Source organism: Ranitomeya variabilis, chromosome 1 (assembly GCF_051348905.1).
Source record: "Ranitomeya variabilis isolate aRanVar5 chromosome 1, aRanVar5.hap1, whole genome shotgun sequence".
Lineage (NCBI taxonomy): Eukaryota > Metazoa > Chordata > Amphibia > Anura > Dendrobatidae > Ranitomeya > Ranitomeya variabilis.
Genome location: NC_135232.1, coordinates 390,479,842 through 390,499,964, shown reverse-complemented (window position 1 = coordinate 390,499,964; position 20,123 = coordinate 390,479,842). Strand labels below are relative to the sequence as shown.

The following is a 20,123-nucleotide window of genomic DNA, read 5'->3' as shown; positions in this document are numbered from 1 at the left end:
CAGTGTGGGCGATATTCAACATTCTCCCAAGAGATCAATTGGTAAGGCTTTCTGGTCAGCAACGTTGTGTTCTATTGTTATGGGCGGCAGCTATTCGTAAAAGTATAATGCATCTATGGGCACAGGATAGTACCCATTCTTTAAACTTAATTTCTTCAAAGGTGGCCTATCTCTTCAGGATGAACTGGGTAGAGTCCATATTGAACAAAGAAAAACACACTAAACGTTTTTTTCCTTACATTGTCTTTTATCAATACTCAGACACGATCTATACGTCAGGTGATTCATGACTGTTTCCAATTTACAGATTGGTACATGAGAGAGCAGATGGATGGCAGAACTCCGGTTAAGCTGAATTGAGGTTACTTTCTGAAAATGCAGGCGTGTGCCCTGGGAGGGTGGGGAGGGGAAATTAGTTGTGGTTATAAAACACTGTCTAACAGTCAAAGCATTGTGAAATCTCACTTATCGGATCTTTCTCTGATGTTTCTTTATAGTTTTTGTATTTTGTCTATTGTCCAATAAAGACAGTTTAAAAAAAAAAAATACATCTAGTGACCGGGACATTCTTCCCCTTCCTTTCTCTCATCCATCTCAGGGGCACATGATCTGACACAAGCCTGAACAGCCTAACAGGTACTATTTCAGGGAGTCAATTGCCCATTTGATGGCCAAGCACTCTTTTTCTACGATGGCATAGTTTTTTTTCACAGGGAAGCTTCCTACTTTGGTATAGGACTGGATTTTCATCCCATCTATCTCCTTGGACAAGACTGCTCCCACCCTGACATTGGAGATGTCCGGCTGGGGCATAAACTTCTTAGTGAAATCCGGTGCGAACAAGACCGGCTGCCTGCACAGGGCGAGTTTCAACTCTGGAATGCCATCTGAGCTTCAGAGAACCATTTGGCCATTGACGTCTTTGTGCCCTTGAGACGATAGTATCCCACAATTTCCAGAAACAACCTGCTTTTTGGAGACTGATTGCGGACACTTTTGGATTGCCTACATTTTATCTATTTGCGGCTTTATTTCGCCCCTTCCAACGATGTAGCTCATTTATTTTGCCTCTTTCCCCATGGTACACTTCTTTGGGTTTGTGGTAAACCCTGCCTTTCTCATTGTATCCAGTACCGCCTGGACCTTCTCCAGGTGACTTTTCCAATCCAGGCTGAAGATCACGATGTCCAGATAAATGGCGGTGTATGTTTTGTGAGAGGCCAAGATCCAATCCATGGCCTTCTGGAAGGTAGCTGGGGCTCCCTGCAAACTGAAAGGCATCCTGGTATATTTAAAGGACCCATCAGGTGTAGAGAAGGCAGTCTTTTCCTTGCGACTTGGGGACAGGGGAATTTCCCAGTACCTTTACCTTTTTGTTAGGCCCAGTGTGCTGATATATCTGGCCTGACCCTAACCTCTCAATATACTCATCGAACTGGAGCATCGGATATGAGTCAAACTTGAACACCTCATTTAGCTTCCTTTAGTCGTTACAGAACCGCCACTCTCCATCCGACTTTGGCACAAGGACACAGTGGGGCTAAACCATCTGCTCTTTGACTCCTCGATGACTCAAATGGTCAACAGTCTCCTCACCTCCTTGAAGATCACCTCATGGTGGCTTCAGGAATCCGATATGGCATTTGGTTCACTCTCACATTCAGTTCCGTCAGGATGTGATGCTCCATGACCTGTGTACAACCTGGCAAATCTGAAAACAGGTCCCAGTTCTGCTGAAGCAGTTCTCGCCACTTTTGCTTCTGTTAAAACATAAGAAAATTGGAGCATAGTCCAACGGTAATCAAGAATATAAATTTATTGAAATAATACACACTAATAGACTAGCATCAGGTAATAAAAACACAGACAGTAGTGTCCTGACTACATATGTTTTTGCTATTCATGGGTAAAAAGTGCTGACATGCCACAAGAAGGACCCTTAAGTCCAGACAAACAATATATAGTAACGATACATGTATCCAAATGGCTGTAGTAATCTGCGCGCTATGCCATTAAACAGGGCAGGGTCATATGCTCATATCCGTGCTTACCCATGATGTTGCTAAGTCAGGACACGTGTCCTGATTTAGCAACATCATGGCTAAGCATGGATATGAGCATATGACCCTGCCCTGTTTAATGGCATAGCGCGCAGATTACTGCAGCCATTTGGATACTTGTATCGTTACTATATATTGTTTGTCTGGACTTAAGGGTCCTTCTTGCGGCACTTGAGCACTTTTTACCCATGAATAGCAATAACATCTGTAGTCAGGACACTATTGTCTGTGTTTTTATTACCTGATCCTAGTCTATTTATATGTAGTGTGTATTATTTCAATACATTTATATTCTTGAGTACCCTTGGACTATGCTCCAATTTTCTTATGTTTTAGATCATGCCTAGGAGTGTCCTGTAGGTGCACCTTTGAGACATTCACATGGGTCTTGGTGTCTATGGCACCTCTATACTAATGTTGCCCTGTATGGCTTATGTTTATCACTTTTGCTTCTGGTACGGTGACTATCTCTGCCACTATAACATCCTCAACCCCCAGGCACATAGCTTCCACCAGTTCTCTGTCTCGCCACTGTCACTGTCTTGGTTGGTGGACCTTGTAGCTGACATAACTCATCTTTTCGACCACTTCTTATGGCCCTTACCACCGGGCCAGGAACTTACTTTCCACTGTGGGGATCAGCACCAACACCCGTTCTCCAGGGCTAAACAGTCTTGGACTCGTTGCTCGGTTGTAGACGTTCGCTGGGCCTCTTGCTTGAAGAAGACTCTCCTTCACATTCGGCATTACCTTTGCGATCCGGTCCTGCATTTGCTCCACATGTTCAATGATGCTCTGGTGGGGTGTATCTCTGCATCCCAGGTCTCATTTGCAACATCTAGAAGTCCCCGAGGGTGTTGCGGAGCTGTGTAATCTGGAGAGCCTTACACAACTCCCTCATCACTTTGGACATAAATGAACCTCCTTGGTCTGTCAGGATCTCCTTTAGCAGGCCCATCCAGGAAAAAATATGGACTAACTCTCAGGCTATGCTCCTGGTGGAGGAGAATCTAAGGGGTACCGCATTGCTTAGTCCATCACTACTAGGGTGTATTGGTGCCCTCTGGCGGACTTAACTAGGTGCCCTACCAGGTCCATAGCAATCTGGTCAAATGGGACATCTATAATAGGCGGCACTAGCAGACTTAGGAAATGGGTTACTGGAGCAGTAAGCTGACAAGTAGGGCAGGATCAGTAGTAGTTAACAATCTATCTGACACCCAGGCCAGTAGCACCTCATAAGGACCCGTTCTTGAGTTTTGTCTACTCCCAGATGCCCACCAAGACATGAAAATGGGCCAAGTCTAGTACCCTACACCCTATGATATCATCCCCTGGCTCTTGGTCAACCCCATTTATCACAGTTACATTTTCAAATGCCCCTTTTAGGGTAAGACCTGTTGTGAATTCTGTTCTCGAACTCCCTCCTGTGGTTATGAATGGTACTTCGGTGAGTTCTGTCCATGGACTCCCTCTGGTGGCTGTGAGTGGAGCTGCTGGTTCTGAGGTTCCTTCTCCAGCTGATCTCATTTAGGCCTTGGCTGGCTGCTCTATTTAACTCCAGTCAGATCGTTACCTGATGCCAGCTGTCAATGTCCTAGTACTGGTTCAGTTTTCTTAGATCTTTCAGATGACCTGTCTACTTCAGCAAAAGCTAAGTCCCTGCTAGCTTATTTGTTACCATTATGTTTTTGTCCAGCTTGCTATTATGATTTTGTCTTGTTAGCTGGAAGCTCTGGGATGCAGAGTGGCACCACCGCGCCGTGAGTCGGTGCAGTGCTCTCTTTTGCACACTCTGCGTGGTTTTTTGTTAGTTTTTTATGCTGACCGCAAAGATACCTTTTCTATCCTCAGTCTATTTAGTTAAGTCTGGCCTGGTTTGCTGAAACCTATTTCATTCCTGTGTTTGTGACTTCCATCTTAACTCAGTCAATATATGTGGGGGGCTGCCTATTTTCTTTGGGGAATTTCTCTGAGGCAAAGTAGGCTGTATTTTCTATCTTTAGGGGTAGTTAGCTCTTAGGCTGTGAAGAGGCGTCTAGGCAGAGTCAGGAACGCTCCACGGCTATTTCTAGTTGTTGTTATAGGATTAGGGGTTGCGGTCAGCAAAGCTCCCACTTCCCAGAGCTTGTCCTGTATTACTAGTTTGCTCATCTGGTCATTTCTAGTGCTCCTAACCATCAGTTCAATCATAACAAAGACCCCGCATTTCAGCAGCTCCAAAATTTCCCACAGAAACCCACAGTTCAGGAATCTCGGCCTCACAGGTCACTGTCATTCTCTTCACCAGCCAGGACACACAAGGGGGAACTTATCCACCACTGACTGCGATGGCGTTTCATCAGGGTTGAGCTGGCTTCTGTCTGAGCCACTTTTTATCCCCAACTTCCCCCATAAGACCCAGAACAGGCTAAAGTCTCACCCTACTGTTATGACCCCAATGGCGAGGGTCTCAGAGGAACGTGGAAGTCTGCAGAATACAAAAATCCAGCTCATAGGGCAGTGGTAACTGGGTTGATCATATATCTACTCCTAACGCCAACACTAGAAGTAGCCGGGGATCATTCCTACGTTGATTCTAGATGACACGCGCCAGCCGGAGAATCTAGCTACCCCTAGTAGAGGAAAACAAAGACCTTTCTTGCCTCCAGAGAAGGGGACCCCAAAGCTGGATAGAAGCCCCCCACAAATAATGACGGTGAGGTAAGAGGAAATGACAAACACAGAAATGAACCAGGTTTAGCACAGAGAGGCCCGCTTACTGATAGCAGAATAAAGAAAGGTAACTTATATGGTCAACAAAAACCCTATCAAAATCCACACTGGAAATTCAAGAACCCCCGAACCGTCTAACGGTCCGGGGGGAGAACACCAGCCCCCTAGAGCTTCCAGCAAAGGTCAGGATGTAGATATGGAACAAGCTGGACAAAAATACAAAACCAAAACAAATAGCAAAAAGCAAAAGGCAGACTTAGCTGATATAACTGGAACCAGGATCAGTAGACAAGAGCACAGCAGACTAGCTCTGATAACTACGTTGCCAGGCATTGAACTGAAGGTCCAGGGAGCTTATATAGCAACACCCCTAACTAACGACCCAGGTGCGGATAAAAGGAATGACAGAAAAACCAGAGTCAAAAAACTAGTAACCACTAGAGGGAGCAAAAAGCAAATTCACAACAGTACCCCCCCCTTAGTGAGGGGTCACCGAACCCTCACCACGACCACCAGGGCGATCAGGATGAGCGGCATGAAAGGCACGAACTAAATCGGCCGCATGAACATCAGAGGCGACCACCCAGGAATTATCCTCCTGACCATAGCCCTTCCACTTGACCAGGTACTGAAGCCTCCGCCTGGAGAGGCGAGAATCCAAGATCTTCTCCACCACGTACTCCAACTCGCCCTCAACCAACACCGGAGCAGGAGGCTCAGCAGAAGGAACTACAGGCACAATGTACCGCCGCAACAAGGACCTATGAAATACATTGTGAATAGCAAACGACACAGGAAGATCCAGACGAAAAGATACAGGATTAAGGATTTCCAATATCTTGTAAGGCCCAATAAAACGAGGTTTAAATTTGGGAGAGGAGACCTTCATAGGAACAAAGCGGGAAGAAAGCCATACCAAATCCCCAACGCGTAGTCGGGGACCCACACCGCGGCGGCGGTTGGCAAAGCGCTGAGCCTTCTCCTGTGACAACTTCAAGTTGTCCACCACATGATTCCAGATCTGCTGCAACCTATCCACCACAGAATCCACCCCAGGACAGTCAGAAGGCTCCACATGACCCGAAGAAAAGCGAGGATGGAAACCAGAGTTGCAGAAAAAAGGCGAAACCAAGGTGGCGGAACTAGCCCGATTATTAAGGGCAAACTCAGCCAACGGCAAGAATGTCACCCAATCGTCCTGATCAGCAGAGACAAAACACCTCAAATAAGCCTCCAAAGTCTGATTGGCTCGCTCCGTCTGTCCATTAGTCTGAGGATGGAAAGCAGACGAAAACGACAAATCAATGCCCATCCTACTACAAAAGGATCGCCAGAACCTGGAAACGAACTGGGATCCTCTGTCTGACACAATATTCTCAGGGATGCCGTGCAAACGAACCACGTTCTGGAAAAACACAGGAACCAGATCGGAAGAGGAAGGCAGCTTAGGCAAAGGAACCAAATGGACCATCTTGGAGAAGCGATCACATATCACCCAGATAACGGACATGCCCTGAGATAGCGGAAGATCAGAAATGAAATCCATGGAGATATGAGTCCAAGGTCTCTTCGGGACAGGCAAGGGCAAGAGCAAACCGCTGGCACGAGAACAGCAAGGCTTAGCTCGAGCACAAGTCCCACAGGACTGCACAAATGACCGCACATCCCTTGACAAGGAAGGCCACCAAAAGGACCTGGCCACCAGATCTCTGGTGCCAAAAATTCCCAGGTGACCTGCCAACACCGAGGAATGAACCTCGGAAATGACTCTGCTGGTCCACTTATCCGGGACAAACAGTCTGTCAGGTGGACAAGACTCAGGCCTATCAGCCTGAAATCTCTGCAACACACGTCGCAGATCCGGAGAAATAGCTGACAAGATAACTCCATCTTTAAGAATACCAACAGGATCAGCGACTCCAGGAGCATCAGGCACAAAGCTCCTAGAAAGAGCATCGGCCTTCACATTCTTTGAACCTGGTAAATATGAGACAACAAAATCAAAGCGGGAGAAAAACAATGACCAGCGGGCCTGTCTCGGATTAAGGCGTTTAGCAGACTCGAGATACATCAGATTTTTGTGATCAGTCAAGACCACCACACGATGCTTAGCACCCTCGAGCCAATGACGCCACTCCTCAAATGCCCATTTCATGGCCAACAACTCCCGATTGCCCACATCATAATTTCGCTCGGCAGGCGAAAACTTCCTAGAGAAAAAGGCACAAGGTTTCATAACAGAGCAACCAGGGCCTCTCTGCGACAAAACGGCCCCTGCCCCAATCTCCGAAGCATCCACCTCAACCTGAAAGGGAAGTGAGACGTCAGGCTGGCACAAAACAGGCGCCGAAGTAAACCGGCGTTTCAACTCCTGGAAAGCCTCCACGGCAGCAGGAGCCCAGTTAGCTACATCGGAGCCCTTCTTGGTCATATCCGTCAAAGGTTTCACAATGCTAGAAAAATTAGCGATAAAACGACGGTAGAAGTTAGCGAAGCCCAAGAACTTCTGAAGACTCTTAACTGACGAGGGCTGAGTCCAATCAAGAATAGCTCGGACCTTGACTGGGTCCATCTCCACAGCAGAAGGGGAAAAAATGAACCCCAAAAAGGGAACCTTCTGTACACCAAAGAGACACTTTGAGCCCTTGACAAACAAAGAATTTTCACGCAAAATTTTAAAGACCAACCTGACCTGCTCCACATGCGAATCCCAATTATCAGAAAAAACCAAAATATCATCCAGATAAACAATCAAAAATGTATCCAGATACTTCCGGAAAATGTCATGCATAAAGGACTGAAAAACTGAAGGCCATTGGAGAGCCCAAAAGGCATCACCAAGTACTCAAAATGACCTTCGGGCGTATTGAATGCGGTTTTCCATTCATCACCTTGCTTAATGCGCACAAGGTTGTACGCACCACGAAGGTCTATCTTGGTGAACCACTTGGCACCCTTAATCCGGGCAAACAAGTCAGACAACAGCGGTAAAGGATACTGAAATTTGACAGTGATCTTATTTAAAAGCCGATAATCAATACAAGGTCTCAAAGATCCGTCCTTTTTTGCCACAAAAAAGAATCCCGCACCAAGAGGGGAAGAAGACGGACGAATATGTCCTTTCTCCAGAGACTCCTTGATATATGAACGCATAGCGGTATGTTCAGGTACCGACAGATTAAACAGTCTTCCCTTAGGAAATGTACTGCCTGGGATCAAATCTATAGCACAGTCACAGTCCCTATGAGGAGGCAGTGCACTGGACTCAGACTCACTGAAGACATCCTGATAATCAGACAAATACTCCGGAACTTCCGAAGGCGTAGAAGAAGCAATAGACACAGGCAGGGAATCCCCATGAATACCACGACAGCCCCAACTTGAGACTGACATAGCCTTCCAGTCCAGGACTGGATTATGGGTCTGTAACCATGGCAGCCCTAAAACAACCAAATCATGCATTTTATGTAAAACCAGGAAACGTATCACCTCGCGGTGTTCAGGAGTCATGCACATGGTAACCTGTGTCCAATACTGCGGTTTATTTGCTGCCAATGGTGTAGCATCAATACCCCTAAGAGGAATAGGATTTTCTAATGGTTCAAGAGTAAAACCACAGCGCTTAGCAAATGAGAGATCCATGAGACTCAGGGCAGCACCTGAATCTACAAACGCCATGACAGGATAAGATGACAGTGAGCAAATCAAAGTTACAGACAGAATAAATTTAGGTTGCAAATTACCAACGGTGACAGGACTAACAACCTTAGCTATACGTTTAGAGCATGCTGAGATAACATGTGTAGAATCACCACAGTAGTAGCACAAGCCATTCCGGCGTCTATGAATTTTCCGCTCATTTCTAGTCAGGATTCTATCACATTGCATTAAATCAGGTGTCTGTTCAGACAACACCATGAGGGAATTTGCGGTTTTTCTATCACATTGCACCGAATTAGGTGTCTGTTCAGACAACACCATGAGGGAATTTGCGGTTTTGCGCTCCCGCAACCGCCGGTCAATTTGAATAGCCAGTGCCATAGTATCATTCAGACCTGTGGGAATGGGAAAACCCACCATAACATTCTTAATGGCTTCAGAAAGACCATTTCTAAAATTAGCGGCCAGTGCACACTCGTTCCAATGTGTCAGCACGGACCATTTCCGAAATTTTTGGCAATACACTTCAGCCTCGTCCTGCCCCTGAGACATAGCCAGCAAGGCCTTTTCTGCCTGAATCTCAAGATTGGGTTCCTCATAAAGGAGCGCCAGAACAAACGCATCAAGATCAGCCAATGCCGGATCTCCTGGTGCCAGCGAAAAAGCCCAATCCTGAGGGTCGCCCCGTAAGAACGAAATAACAATTTTTACTTGCTGAGCAGAATCTCCAGATGAACAGGGTCTCAGGGACAAAAACAATTTACAATTATTCACGAAATTCCTAAACTTAAACCTGTCTCCGGAAAACAGTTCAGGAATCGGTATTTTAGGTTCTGACATAGGATTTCTGATAACATAGTCTTGTATGCCCTGCACACGAGTAGCCAGCTGGTCCACACTTGTAATCAAGGTCTGGACATTCATGTCTGCAGCAAGCATAGCCACTCTGAGGTAAAGGGGAAGAAGAAAAAAAAAAAAAAAAAAAAAAAACTCAGAATCTTCTTTCTTATAATCCCTCTTCTGCAATGCATTAAACATTTAATATTGGCCTGGCAAACTGTTATGACCCCAATGGCGAGGGTCTCAGAGGAACGTGGAAGTCTGCAGAATACAAAAATCCAGCTCATAGGGCAGTGGTAACTGGGTTGACCATATATCTACTCCTAACGCCAACACTAGAAGTAGCCGGGGATCATTCCTACGTTGATTCTAGATGACACGCGCCAGCCGGAGAATCTAGCTACCCCTAGTAGAGGAAAACAAAGACCTTTCTTGCCTCCAGAGAAGGGGACCCCAAAGCTGGATAGAAGCCCCCCACAAATAATGACGGTGAGGTAAGAGGAAATGACAAACACAGAAATGAACCAGGTTTAGCACAGAGAGGCCCGCTTACTGATAGCAGAATAAAGAAAGGTAACTTATATGGTCAACAAAAACCCTATCAAAATCCACACTGGAAATTCAAGAACCCCCGAACCGTCTAACGGTCCGGGGGGAGAACACCAGCCCCCTAGAGCTTCCAGCAAAGGTCAGGATGTAGATATGGAACAAGCTGGACAAAAATACAAAACCAAAACAAATAGCAAAAAGCAAAAGGCAGACTTAGCTGATATAACTGGAACCAGGATCAGTAGACAAGAGCACAGCAGACTAGCTCTGATAACTACGTTGCCAGGCATTGAACTGAAGGTCCAGGGAGCTTATATAGCAACACCCCTAACTAACGACCCAGGTGCGGATAAAAGGAATGACAGAAAAACCAGAGTCAAAAAACTAGTAACCACTAGAGGGAGCAAAAAGCAAATTCACAACACCCTACTATCACTGAGCTTTTTTTATTATTATTCTTATATTACTGTGCAGGGATGCATAAAATGAGAAGGGCTGTGCAGATAAGTGGGATAAAATGAGCGGAGGGGCTATGCTGATAGGGAACAAAATGAATGGAGGGGCTGTGGTGATGGTATACAATGAGGGGCTGTGTAGATGTAGGAATTAAAATGACTAGAGGTTCTGTGCTATTGAGGGGAATAAAATTAGGTGATGGGTGTTGTGAATTCTGCTCTTGGGCTCCCTCCGGTGGTTGTTAATGATAGTGCAGTTGTCTTGGGGTTGTAATCCAGGGCAGGTGTTTCTGCTGATTGCAGCTCTACTAGGTATTTAGGTGTGCAGGATCCATTACTCCAGGCCAGTTGTCCATTGTTCTTGGAGGGATTACATCTCTCTCTGGTTCCTCATTCTCTGCTGCCAATTCAGCTAAGATAAGTGTCTGGTTTTTTTTTTGTCTCTGTGCACACATGCAGTGGGCTTTGCAATTCAGTGCAATTCATTGTGTTTTTGTCCAGCTTAGACTTTGGATTTTTCAGTCATGCTGGATTCTCAGGAGTTGCAGATATACTTGCTATGTCTTTAGTTAGATGTTGAATATTTGTATTTTCTGCTGTGGATATTTTTTAGGATTTTAATACTGACCGCTTAGAATTCTGTCCTATCCTTTTCTATTTAGCTAGAAGTGCCTCTTTTGCTAAATTCTGTTTTTCTGCCTGCGTGTGTCTTTCCTCTTATACTCACAGTCAGTATTTGTGGGGGGCTTCCTATCCTTTGGGGTTCTGCTCTGAGGCAAGATAGAATTCCCATTTCCACCTATAGGGGTATTTAGTCCTCCGGCTGTGTCGAGGTGTCTAGGACGTGTTAGGCACACCCCACAGCTACTTCTAGTTGCGGTGTCAGTTTAGGGTTTGCGGTCAGTACAGATACCACTTACTCCTGAGAAAGTCTCTCATGCGGCTCCAAGGTCACCGGATCATAGCAGTACAACTGGCCAACAATGAGTTAAATGCATCTCAGAAGAAGGGAAGAAAGAGGTTGAGCCATTTTTTTTTCTGTAGCCTGTTTTTTCTTTCCTTCCCTCTTTTCCTCTGGGTGACTGAGGAGACTTGTGCTAGCATGGATGTTCAGGGATTAGTTTCTCGTGTAGACCAGCTTGCTGCTAGGGTACAGGGTATTACTGATTTTATTGTTCAGACTCCGCTTTTAGAGCCTAGGATTCCTACTCCTGATTTGTTTTTTGGAGACAGGTCCAAATTTTTGAGTTTTAAAAACAACTGTAAACTGTTTTTTGCTCTGAAACCTCGTTCCTCTGGTGATCCTATTCAGCAGGTTAAAATTGTCATCTCCCTGTTGCGTGGCGACCCTCAGGATTGGGCATTTTCACTGGAATCTGGGAATCCGGCCTTAATGTAGACGCCTTTTTTCAGGCTCTAGGATTATTATATGATGAACCAAATTCTGTGGATCAAGCGGAGAAGACCTTGTTGGCCCTGTCTCAGGGTCAAGAAGCGGCAGAATTATATTGTCAGAAATTTAGAAAATGGTCTGTGCTGACTAAATGGAATGATGATGCTTTGGCTGCAATTTTCAGAAAGGGTCTTTCTGAATCTGTTAAAGATGTTATGGTGGGGTTTCCTGTTGTGAATTTGGATTCTGGGCTCCCCCGGTGGCCGCTTGTGGAATTGGACTTGTCATCCTCTTTCCTGTTTCACCTGGTTCCATCAGTAGTGGGTGTCGCTATTTAAGCTCATTTCTCTGGTGGTTTCTTGCCGGTCAACAATGTTATCTGATGCCTCTCAGTGCTTGTTCCTGCTTCTAGACAACTACTAGATAAGTTGGACTTTTGTCCATGTTTTGTTTTGCCTATTTGTTCCAGTTCACAGCTGAAGTTTTGTTACTGTGTCTGGAAAGCTCTCGTTGATCAGGGATTGCTACTCTGGCGTTATGAGTTAATGCCAGAGTTTAAGGTAATCTCTGGATGGTGTTTTGTTAGTGTTTTTCTGCTGACCATGAAAGTATACTATCTGTCTTCTGCTATCTAGTAAGCGGACCTCAAATTTGCTAAGACTATTTTCCTGCTGCGTTTGTTGTTTCATCTGAACTCACCGTCATTATATGTGGGGGGCTACTGTCTTCTTTGGAATATTTCTCTAGAGGTGAGCCAGGTCTTAAATTTCCCTCTGCTAGCTATTTAGGTCTTAGGCCAGAGCTGGGCATCTAGCGATAAATAGGAAATGCTACCTGGCTATTTCTAGTTGCGCGGCAGGCTTAGTTCATGGTCAGTATAGTTCCATCTTCCGAGAGCTTGTCCCTCTATAGGCTTGCTATGATCTCTGCCTGCAGAGATCATGATAGTTTGACCGGACCAATAAAGTGTTAAAGACCCAGGTTGAGAAAGGAGAGTTATAAGAAGTCTGCTGGTATTTTTTTTTTTTTTTTTTTTCCTCCAGTCTGCCTTGCTGCAGTTTTTTTTCTCTCTCTCCTCCTAATCTCTGTATGCTCTGTGTGCACCTGACAATAATGGATCTCCAGAGTGTAACTGCGGGTTTGAATAATCTCATCACGAAAGTACAAAATTTACAAGATTTTGTGGTACATGCTCCGGTATCTGAGCCGAGAATTCCTTTGCCGGAGTTCTTCACAGGGAATCGAGCTAGCTTCCAGAATTTCCGAAATAATTGTAAGCTTTATTTGTCCCTGAAGTCTCGTTCAGCTGGAGACCCTGCTCAGCAGGTTAGGATTGTGATTTCCTTGCTCAGGGGTGACCCTCAAGATTGGGCCTTCTCATTGCCAGCAGGGGATCCTGCGTTACGCGATGTGGATGCGTTTTTTCTGGCCTTGGGCTTGCTTTATGAGGAACCTCATTTGGAACTTCAGGCAGAAAAAACTTTGATGGCACTATCTCAGGGGCAAGACGAAGCTGAAGTTTTCTGCCAAAAATTCCGTAAATGGTCTGTGCTTACTCAGTGGAATGAGTGCGCCTTGGCGGCAACTTTCAGAGAAGGTCTCTCTGATGCCGTTAAGGATGTTATGGTGGGGTTCCCTTTGCCTGCAGGTCTGAATGAGTCCATGACAATGGCTATTCAGATTGATAGGCGTCTGCGGGAGCGCAAACCGGTGCACCATCTGGCGGTGTCTATGGAAAAGACGCCAGAAAGTATGCAGTGTGATAGAATTCTGTCCAGGAGCGAGCGACAGAATTTTAGACGGAAGAATGGATTGTGTTTCTATTGTGGGGATTCTACTCATGTTATATCAGCATGCTCTAGGCGTACAAAGAAGCTTGATAAGTCTGTTTCCATTGGCACCATTCAGTCTAAGTTTATTTTGTCTGTAACCCTGATTTGCTCTTTGTCATCCATTGCCACGGACGCCTATGTTGACTCTGGCGCCGCTCTGAGTCTTATGGATTGGTCCTTTGCCAATCGTTGCGGTTTTGATTTAGAGCCTTTGGAGACTCTTATTCCTCTGAAGGGGATTGACTCCACCCCATTGGCTAATAATAAACCACAATACTGGACACAAGTAACCATGCGTATCAATCCGGATCACCAGGAGATTATTCGTTTCCTGGTGCTGTATAATTTACATGACGATTTGGTACTGGGATTGCCATGGTTGCAGTCTCACAACCCAGTCTTGGACTGGAGAGCAATGTCTGTGTTGAGCTGGGGATGTAAGGGTATTCATGGGGACGTACCTTTGGTTTCTATTTCGTCGTCCATTCCCTCTGAAGTCCCTGAGTTCCTCTCCGATTATCAAGACGTCTTTGACGAACCCAAGCTTGGGTCGTTACCTCCGCACCGTGAGTGCGATTGTGCCATAGATTTGATACCGGGTTGTAAATATCCAAAGGGTCGTTTGTTTAATTTGTCTGTGCCGGAACATGCTGCTATGCGGGAATATATAAAGGAGTCTTTGGAAAAGGGACATATTCGTCCATCTTCTTCTCCCTTGGGAGCTGGGTTTTTCTTTGTCTCAAAAAAAGACGGCTCTTTGAGACCATGTATTGATTATCGGCTTCTGAATAAGATCACTGTTAAGTATCAATACCCATTGCCATTGCTTACTGATTTGTTTGCTCGTATAGAGGGTGCTAAGTGGTTCTCTAAAATTGATCTTCATGGGGCGTATAATTTGGTGCGGATCAGGCAGGGGGATGAGTGGAAGACCGCATTTAATACGCCCGAGGGCCACTTTGAGTATTTGGTCATGCCTTTTGGTCTTTCTAATGCCCCTTCAGTTTTCCAGTCTTTTATGCATGATATTTTCCGCGATTTTCTGGATAAATTTATGATAATATATCTGGATGATATTCTGATTTTTTCTGATGACTGGGACTCTCATGTCCAGCAGGTCAGGAGAGTTTTTCAGGTTCTGCGGTCTAATTCTTTATGTGTGAAGGGGTCTAAGTGCGTTTTTGGGGTCCAGAAAATTTCCTTTTTGGGGTATATTTTTTCTCCCTCTTCCATTGAGATGGATCCCGTCAAGGTGCAAGCTATTTGTGACTGGACTCAGCCCTCCTCTCTTAAGGGTCTTCAGAGATTTTTGGGCTTTGCCAACTTTTACCGCCGATTTATTGCTGGTTTTTCGGATGTCGTTAAACCACTGACTGATTTGACCAGACAAGGCGCTGATGTTGCTAATTGGTCCCCTCATGCTGTAGAGGCCTTTCAGGAGCTTAAGCGCCGTTTTGCCTCTGCCCCTGTGTTGCGTCAGCCTGATGTGAATCTGCCTTTTCAGGTTGAGGTTGACGCTTCGGAGATCGGAGCTGGGGCAGTGTTGTCGCAGAAAGGTTCCGACTGCTCCGTCATTAGGCCTTGTGCCTTCTTTTCTCGCAAATTTTCGCCCGCAGAGCGGAATTATGATGTTGGGAATCGGGAGCTTTTGGCCATGAAGTGGGCGTTTGAGGAGTGGCGCCATTGGCTCGAGGGGGCTAGGCATCAGGTGGTGGTATTGACTGACCACAAAAATTTGATTTATCTTGAGACTGCCAGACGCCTGAATCCTAGACAGGCGCGCTGGTCTTTATTTTTTTCTCGCTTTAATTTTGTGGTGTCATACCTACCGGGTTCTAAGAATGTTAAGGCAGATGCCCTTTCTAGGAGTTTTGACCCGGACTCTCCTGGTAATTCTGAACCCACAGGTATCCTTAGGGAGGGAGTAATTTTGTCGGCCGTTTCTCCTGATCTGCGGCGGTCCTTGCAAGAGTTTCAGGCGGATAGACCGGATCGTTGTCCGCCTGATAGACTGTTTGTTCCGGATGATTGGACCAGCAGAGTCATCTCTGAGGTACATTCTTCTGCATTGGCAGGTCATCCCGGAATTTTTGGTACCAGGGATTTGGTGGCAAGATCCTTCTGGTGGCCTTCCCTGTCACGAGATGTGCGAGTCTTTGTGCAGTCATGTGACGTTTGTGCTCGGGCCAAGTCTTGTAGTTCTCGGGCTAGCGGACTGCTGTTGCCCTTGCCTATTCCTAAGAGGCCTTGGACACACATCTCGATGGATTTTATTTCAGATCTGCCTGTTTCCCAGAAGATGTCTGTCATCTGGGTGGTCTGTGACCGTTTCTCTAAAATGGTCCATTTGGTTCCTCTGCCCAAGTTGCCTTCTTCTTCTGAGTTGGTTCCTCTGTTTTTTCAGAATGTTGTCCGATTGCACGGTATTCCTGAGAATATTGTTTCTGACAGAGGTACCCAATTTGTGTCTAGATTTTGGCGGGCATTCTGTGCTAGGATGGGCATAGATTTGTCTTTTTCATCTGCTTTTCACCCTCAGACTAATGGCCAGACCGAGCGGACTAATCAGACCCTTGAGACATATCTGAGGTGTTTTGTCTCTGCTGACCAGGATGATTGGGTTGCTTTTTTGCCATTGGCAGAGTTCGCCCTCAATAATCGGGCCAGTTCTTCCACCTTGGTGTCCCCGTTTTTCTGTAATTCGGGGTTTCACCCTCGATTTTCCTCCGGTCAGGTGGAATCCTCGGATTGTCCTGGAGTGGATGCGGTGGTGGAGAGATTGCATCACATCTGGGGGCAGGTTATGGACAATTTGAAGTTGTCCCAGGAGAAGACTCAGCGTTTTGCCAACCGTCATCGTCGTGTTGGTTCTCGGCTTTGTGTTGGAGATTTAGTGTGGTTGTCTTCTCGTTTTGTCCCTATGAGGGTCTCTTCTCCTAAGTTTAAACCTCGGTTCATCGGCCCTTATAGAATATTGGAGATTCTTAATCCTGTTTCTTTCCGTTTGGACCTCCCTGCGTCCTTTTCCATTCATAACGTTTTTCATCGGTCGTTATTGCGCAGGTATGAGGTACCTGTTGTGCCTTCGGTTGAGCCTCCTGCTCCGGTGTTGGTTGAGGGTGAGTTGGAGTACGTTGTGGAGAAAATTTTGGACTCTCGTGTTTCCAGACGGAAACTCCAGTATCTGGTCAACTGGAAGGGTTACGGCCAGGAGGATAATTCTTGGGTCAATGCATCTGATGTTCATGCTTCTGATCTTGTTCGTGCCTTCCATAGGGCTCGTCCTGGTCGCCCTGGTGGATCTGGTGAGGGTTCGGTGCCCCCTCCTTGAGGGGGGGGTACTGTTGTGAATTTGGATTCTGGGCTCCCCCGGTGGCCGCTTGTGGAATTGGACTTGTCATCCTCTTTCCTGTTTCACCTGGTTCCATCAGTAGTGGGTGTCGCTATTTAAGCTCATTTCTCTGGTGGTTTCTTGCCGGTCAACAATGTTATCTGATGCCTCTCAGTGCTTGTTCCTGCTTCTAGACAACTACTAGATAAGTTGGACTTTTGTCCATGTTTTGTTTTGCCTATTTGTTCCAGTTCACAGCTGAAGTTTTGTTACTGTGTCTGGAAAGCTCTCGTTGATCAGGGATTGCTACTCTGGCGTTATGAGTTAATGCCAGAGTTTAAGGTAATCTCTGGATGGTGTTTTGTTAGTGTTTTTCTGCTGACCATGAAAGTATACTATCTGTCTTCTGCTATCTAGTAAGCGGACCTCAAATTTGCTAAGACTATTTTCCTGCTGCGTTTGTTGTTTCATCTGAACTCACCGTCATTATATGTGGGGGGCTACTGTCTTCTTTGGAATATTTCTCTAGAGGTGAGCCAGGTCTTAAATTTCCCTCTGCTAGCTATTTAGGTCTTAGGCCAGAGCTGGGCATCTAGCGATAAATAGGAAATGCTACCTGGCTATTTCTAGTTGCGCGGCAGGCTTAGTTCATGGTCAGTATAGTTCCATCTTCCGAGAGCTTGTCCCTCTATAGGCTTGCTATGATCTCTGCCTGCAGAGATCATGACAGTTTCCCATGCCTGTTGGTCTGAATGATTCTATGTCTCTGGCCATTCAGATTGATCGACGCTTGCGGGAGCGCAGAACTGTGCGCGCTGTGGCATTGTCCTCAGAGCAGATGCCTGAGCCTATGCAGTGTGATAGGATTCTGTCTAGAATGGAACAACAAGGATTCAGACGTCAGAATAGGTTGTGTTTTTATTGTGGCGATGCTTCTCATGTTATTTCAGTCTGCCCTAAGCGTGCAAAGAGAATCGCTAGTTCAGTTACTATCAGTACTGTACAACCTAAATTTCTGTTATCTGTGACCTTGATCTGCTCATTGTCGTCTTTTTCTGTCATGGCGTTTGTGGATTCAGGCGCCGCTTTGAACTTAATGGACTTTGAATTTGCCAAGCATTGTGGTTTCCCCTTGCAGTCTTTGCAGAACCCTATTCCTTTAAGGGGCATTGATGCTGCACCTTTGGCTAAAAATAAACCCCAGTTTTGGACACAGGTGACCATGTGCATGGCGCCAGCCCATCAGGAAGATTGTCGTTTTCTGGTGTTGCATAATTGCATGATGCTATTGTGCTGGGTTTTCCATGGTTGCAGATACATAATCCTGTGTTGGATTGGAAGTCTATGTCTGTGGCTAGTTGGGGTTGTCAGGGGGTTCATAATGACGTTCCTTTGATGTCAATCTCCTCTTCCACCTCTTCTGAGGTTCCAGAGTTTTTGTCTGATTTTCAGGATGTATTCGTTGAGCCCAAGTCCAGTTCCCTTCCACCGCATAGGGACTGTGATTGTGCTATTGACTTGATTCCAGGCTGTAAGTTTCCCAAGGGCTGACTTTTCAACCTGTCTGTGCCTGAACATACCGCCATGCGGAGTTATGTTAAGGAGTCTTTGGAGAAGGGGCATATTCGGCCATCTTCACCGTTGGGAGCGTGATTTTTTTTTGTTGCTAAGAAGGATGGCTCCTTGAGACCCTGTATTGATTATCGCCTCTTGAATAAGATCACGGTCAAGTTTCAATACCCTTTACCTTTGCTTTCCGATTTGTTTGCCAGGATTAAGGGGGCTAGTTGGTTTACTAAGATTGACCTTCGGGGGGCATATAATCTTGTTCGTATTAAGCAGGGTGATGAATGGAAAACTGCGTTTAATACGCCCGAAGGCCATTTTGAATACCTTGTGATGCTATTCGGACTCTCTAATGCTCCATCTGTTTTTCAGTCCTTCATGCATGATATCTTCCGGAATTATCTTGATAAAGTCATGATTGTATATTTGGATGATATCTTGATTTTTTCCAATGATTGGGAGTCTCATGTGAAACAGGTCAGGATGGTGTTTCAGATCCTTCGTGATAATGCTCTGTTTGTGAAGGGGTCTAAGTGTCTCTTTGGAGTGCAGGTGGTTTCTTTTTTGGGCTTCATTTTTTCTCCCTCACCTATAGAGATGGATCCGGTTAAGGTTCAGGCCATTCATGATTGGATTCAGCCCACATCCGTGAAGAGCCTTCAGAAATTTTTGGGCTTTGCTAATTTTTATCGCCGTTTCATCGCTAACTTCTCCAGTGTGGTTAAACCCCTGACCGATTTGACGAAGAAAGGCGCTGATGTAACGAATTGGTCCTCTGTGGCTGATTCTGCCTTTCAGGAGCTTAAACGCCGATTAACTTCTGCCCCGGTGTTGCGTCAGCCGGATGTTTCTCTTCCGTTTCAGGTTGAGGTTGACGCTTCTGAGATTGGGGCAGGGGCCGTTTTGTCTCAGAGGAATTCTGTTGGTTCCTTGATGAAACCGTGTGCCTTCTTTTCCCGTAAGTTTTCGCCTGCTGAACGCAATTATGATGTCGGCAATCGGGAGTTGTTGGCTATGAAGTGGGCGTTTGAGGAATGGCGACATTGGCTTGAGGGAGCCAAGCACCGTATTGTGGTCTTGACCAGATTTTTATGATCGATTTACCTCGAGTCTGCCAAACGGCTGAATCTCAGACAGGCTCGATGGTCCTTGTTTTTCTCCCGTTTTGATTTTGTGGTCTCGTATCTTCCGGGTTCTAAGAATATTAAGGCTGATGCCCTCTCTAGGAGTTTTTTGCCTGATTCTCCTGAGGTACTGGAATCGGTCGGCATTCTGAAGGAAGGGGTGGTCCTTTCGGCCATTTCCCCTGATATGCGACGGGTTCTGCAGGAATTTCAGGCTGACAAACCTGACCGCTGTCCAGTAGGCAAACTGTTTGTTCCTGACAGATGGACTAGTAGAGTGATTTCTGAGGTTCATTGTTCTGTGTTGGCAGGCCATCCTGGTATTTTTGGTACCAGAGATTTGGTTGGTAGGTCCTTTTGGTGGCCTTCTTTGTCGCGTGATGTGCGTTCTTTTGTGCAGTCCTGTGGGACTTGTGCGCGGGCGAAGCCTTGTTGTTCCCGTGCTAGCAGGTTGCTTTTGCCGGTCCCTGAGAGGCCCTGGACGCATATTTCTATGGATTTTATTTCAGATCTTCCGGTTTCTCTGAGGATGTCAGTTATCTGGGTGGTTTGTGACCGGTTCTCTAAGATGGTTCATTTGGTGCCTTTGCCTAAATTG

General features: G+C 46.0%; 1 protein-coding gene across 1 annotated transcript in view; it reads right to left on the bottom strand.

The window, feature by feature from the left end:
- Nucleotides 1-1,607: 1,607 nt before the first annotated feature.
- LOC143795662 (uncharacterized) overlaps nt 1,608-20,123 on the bottom strand; it is a 31,775-nt gene continuing 13,259 nt past the window's right edge. The window contains exon 4 of the mRNA XM_077281018.1: nt 1,608-1,760. Within this exon, the coding sequence (XP_077137133.1) occupies nt 1,608-1,760 (153 nt within the window). The remainder of the gene's footprint in view (nt 1,761-20,123) is intronic.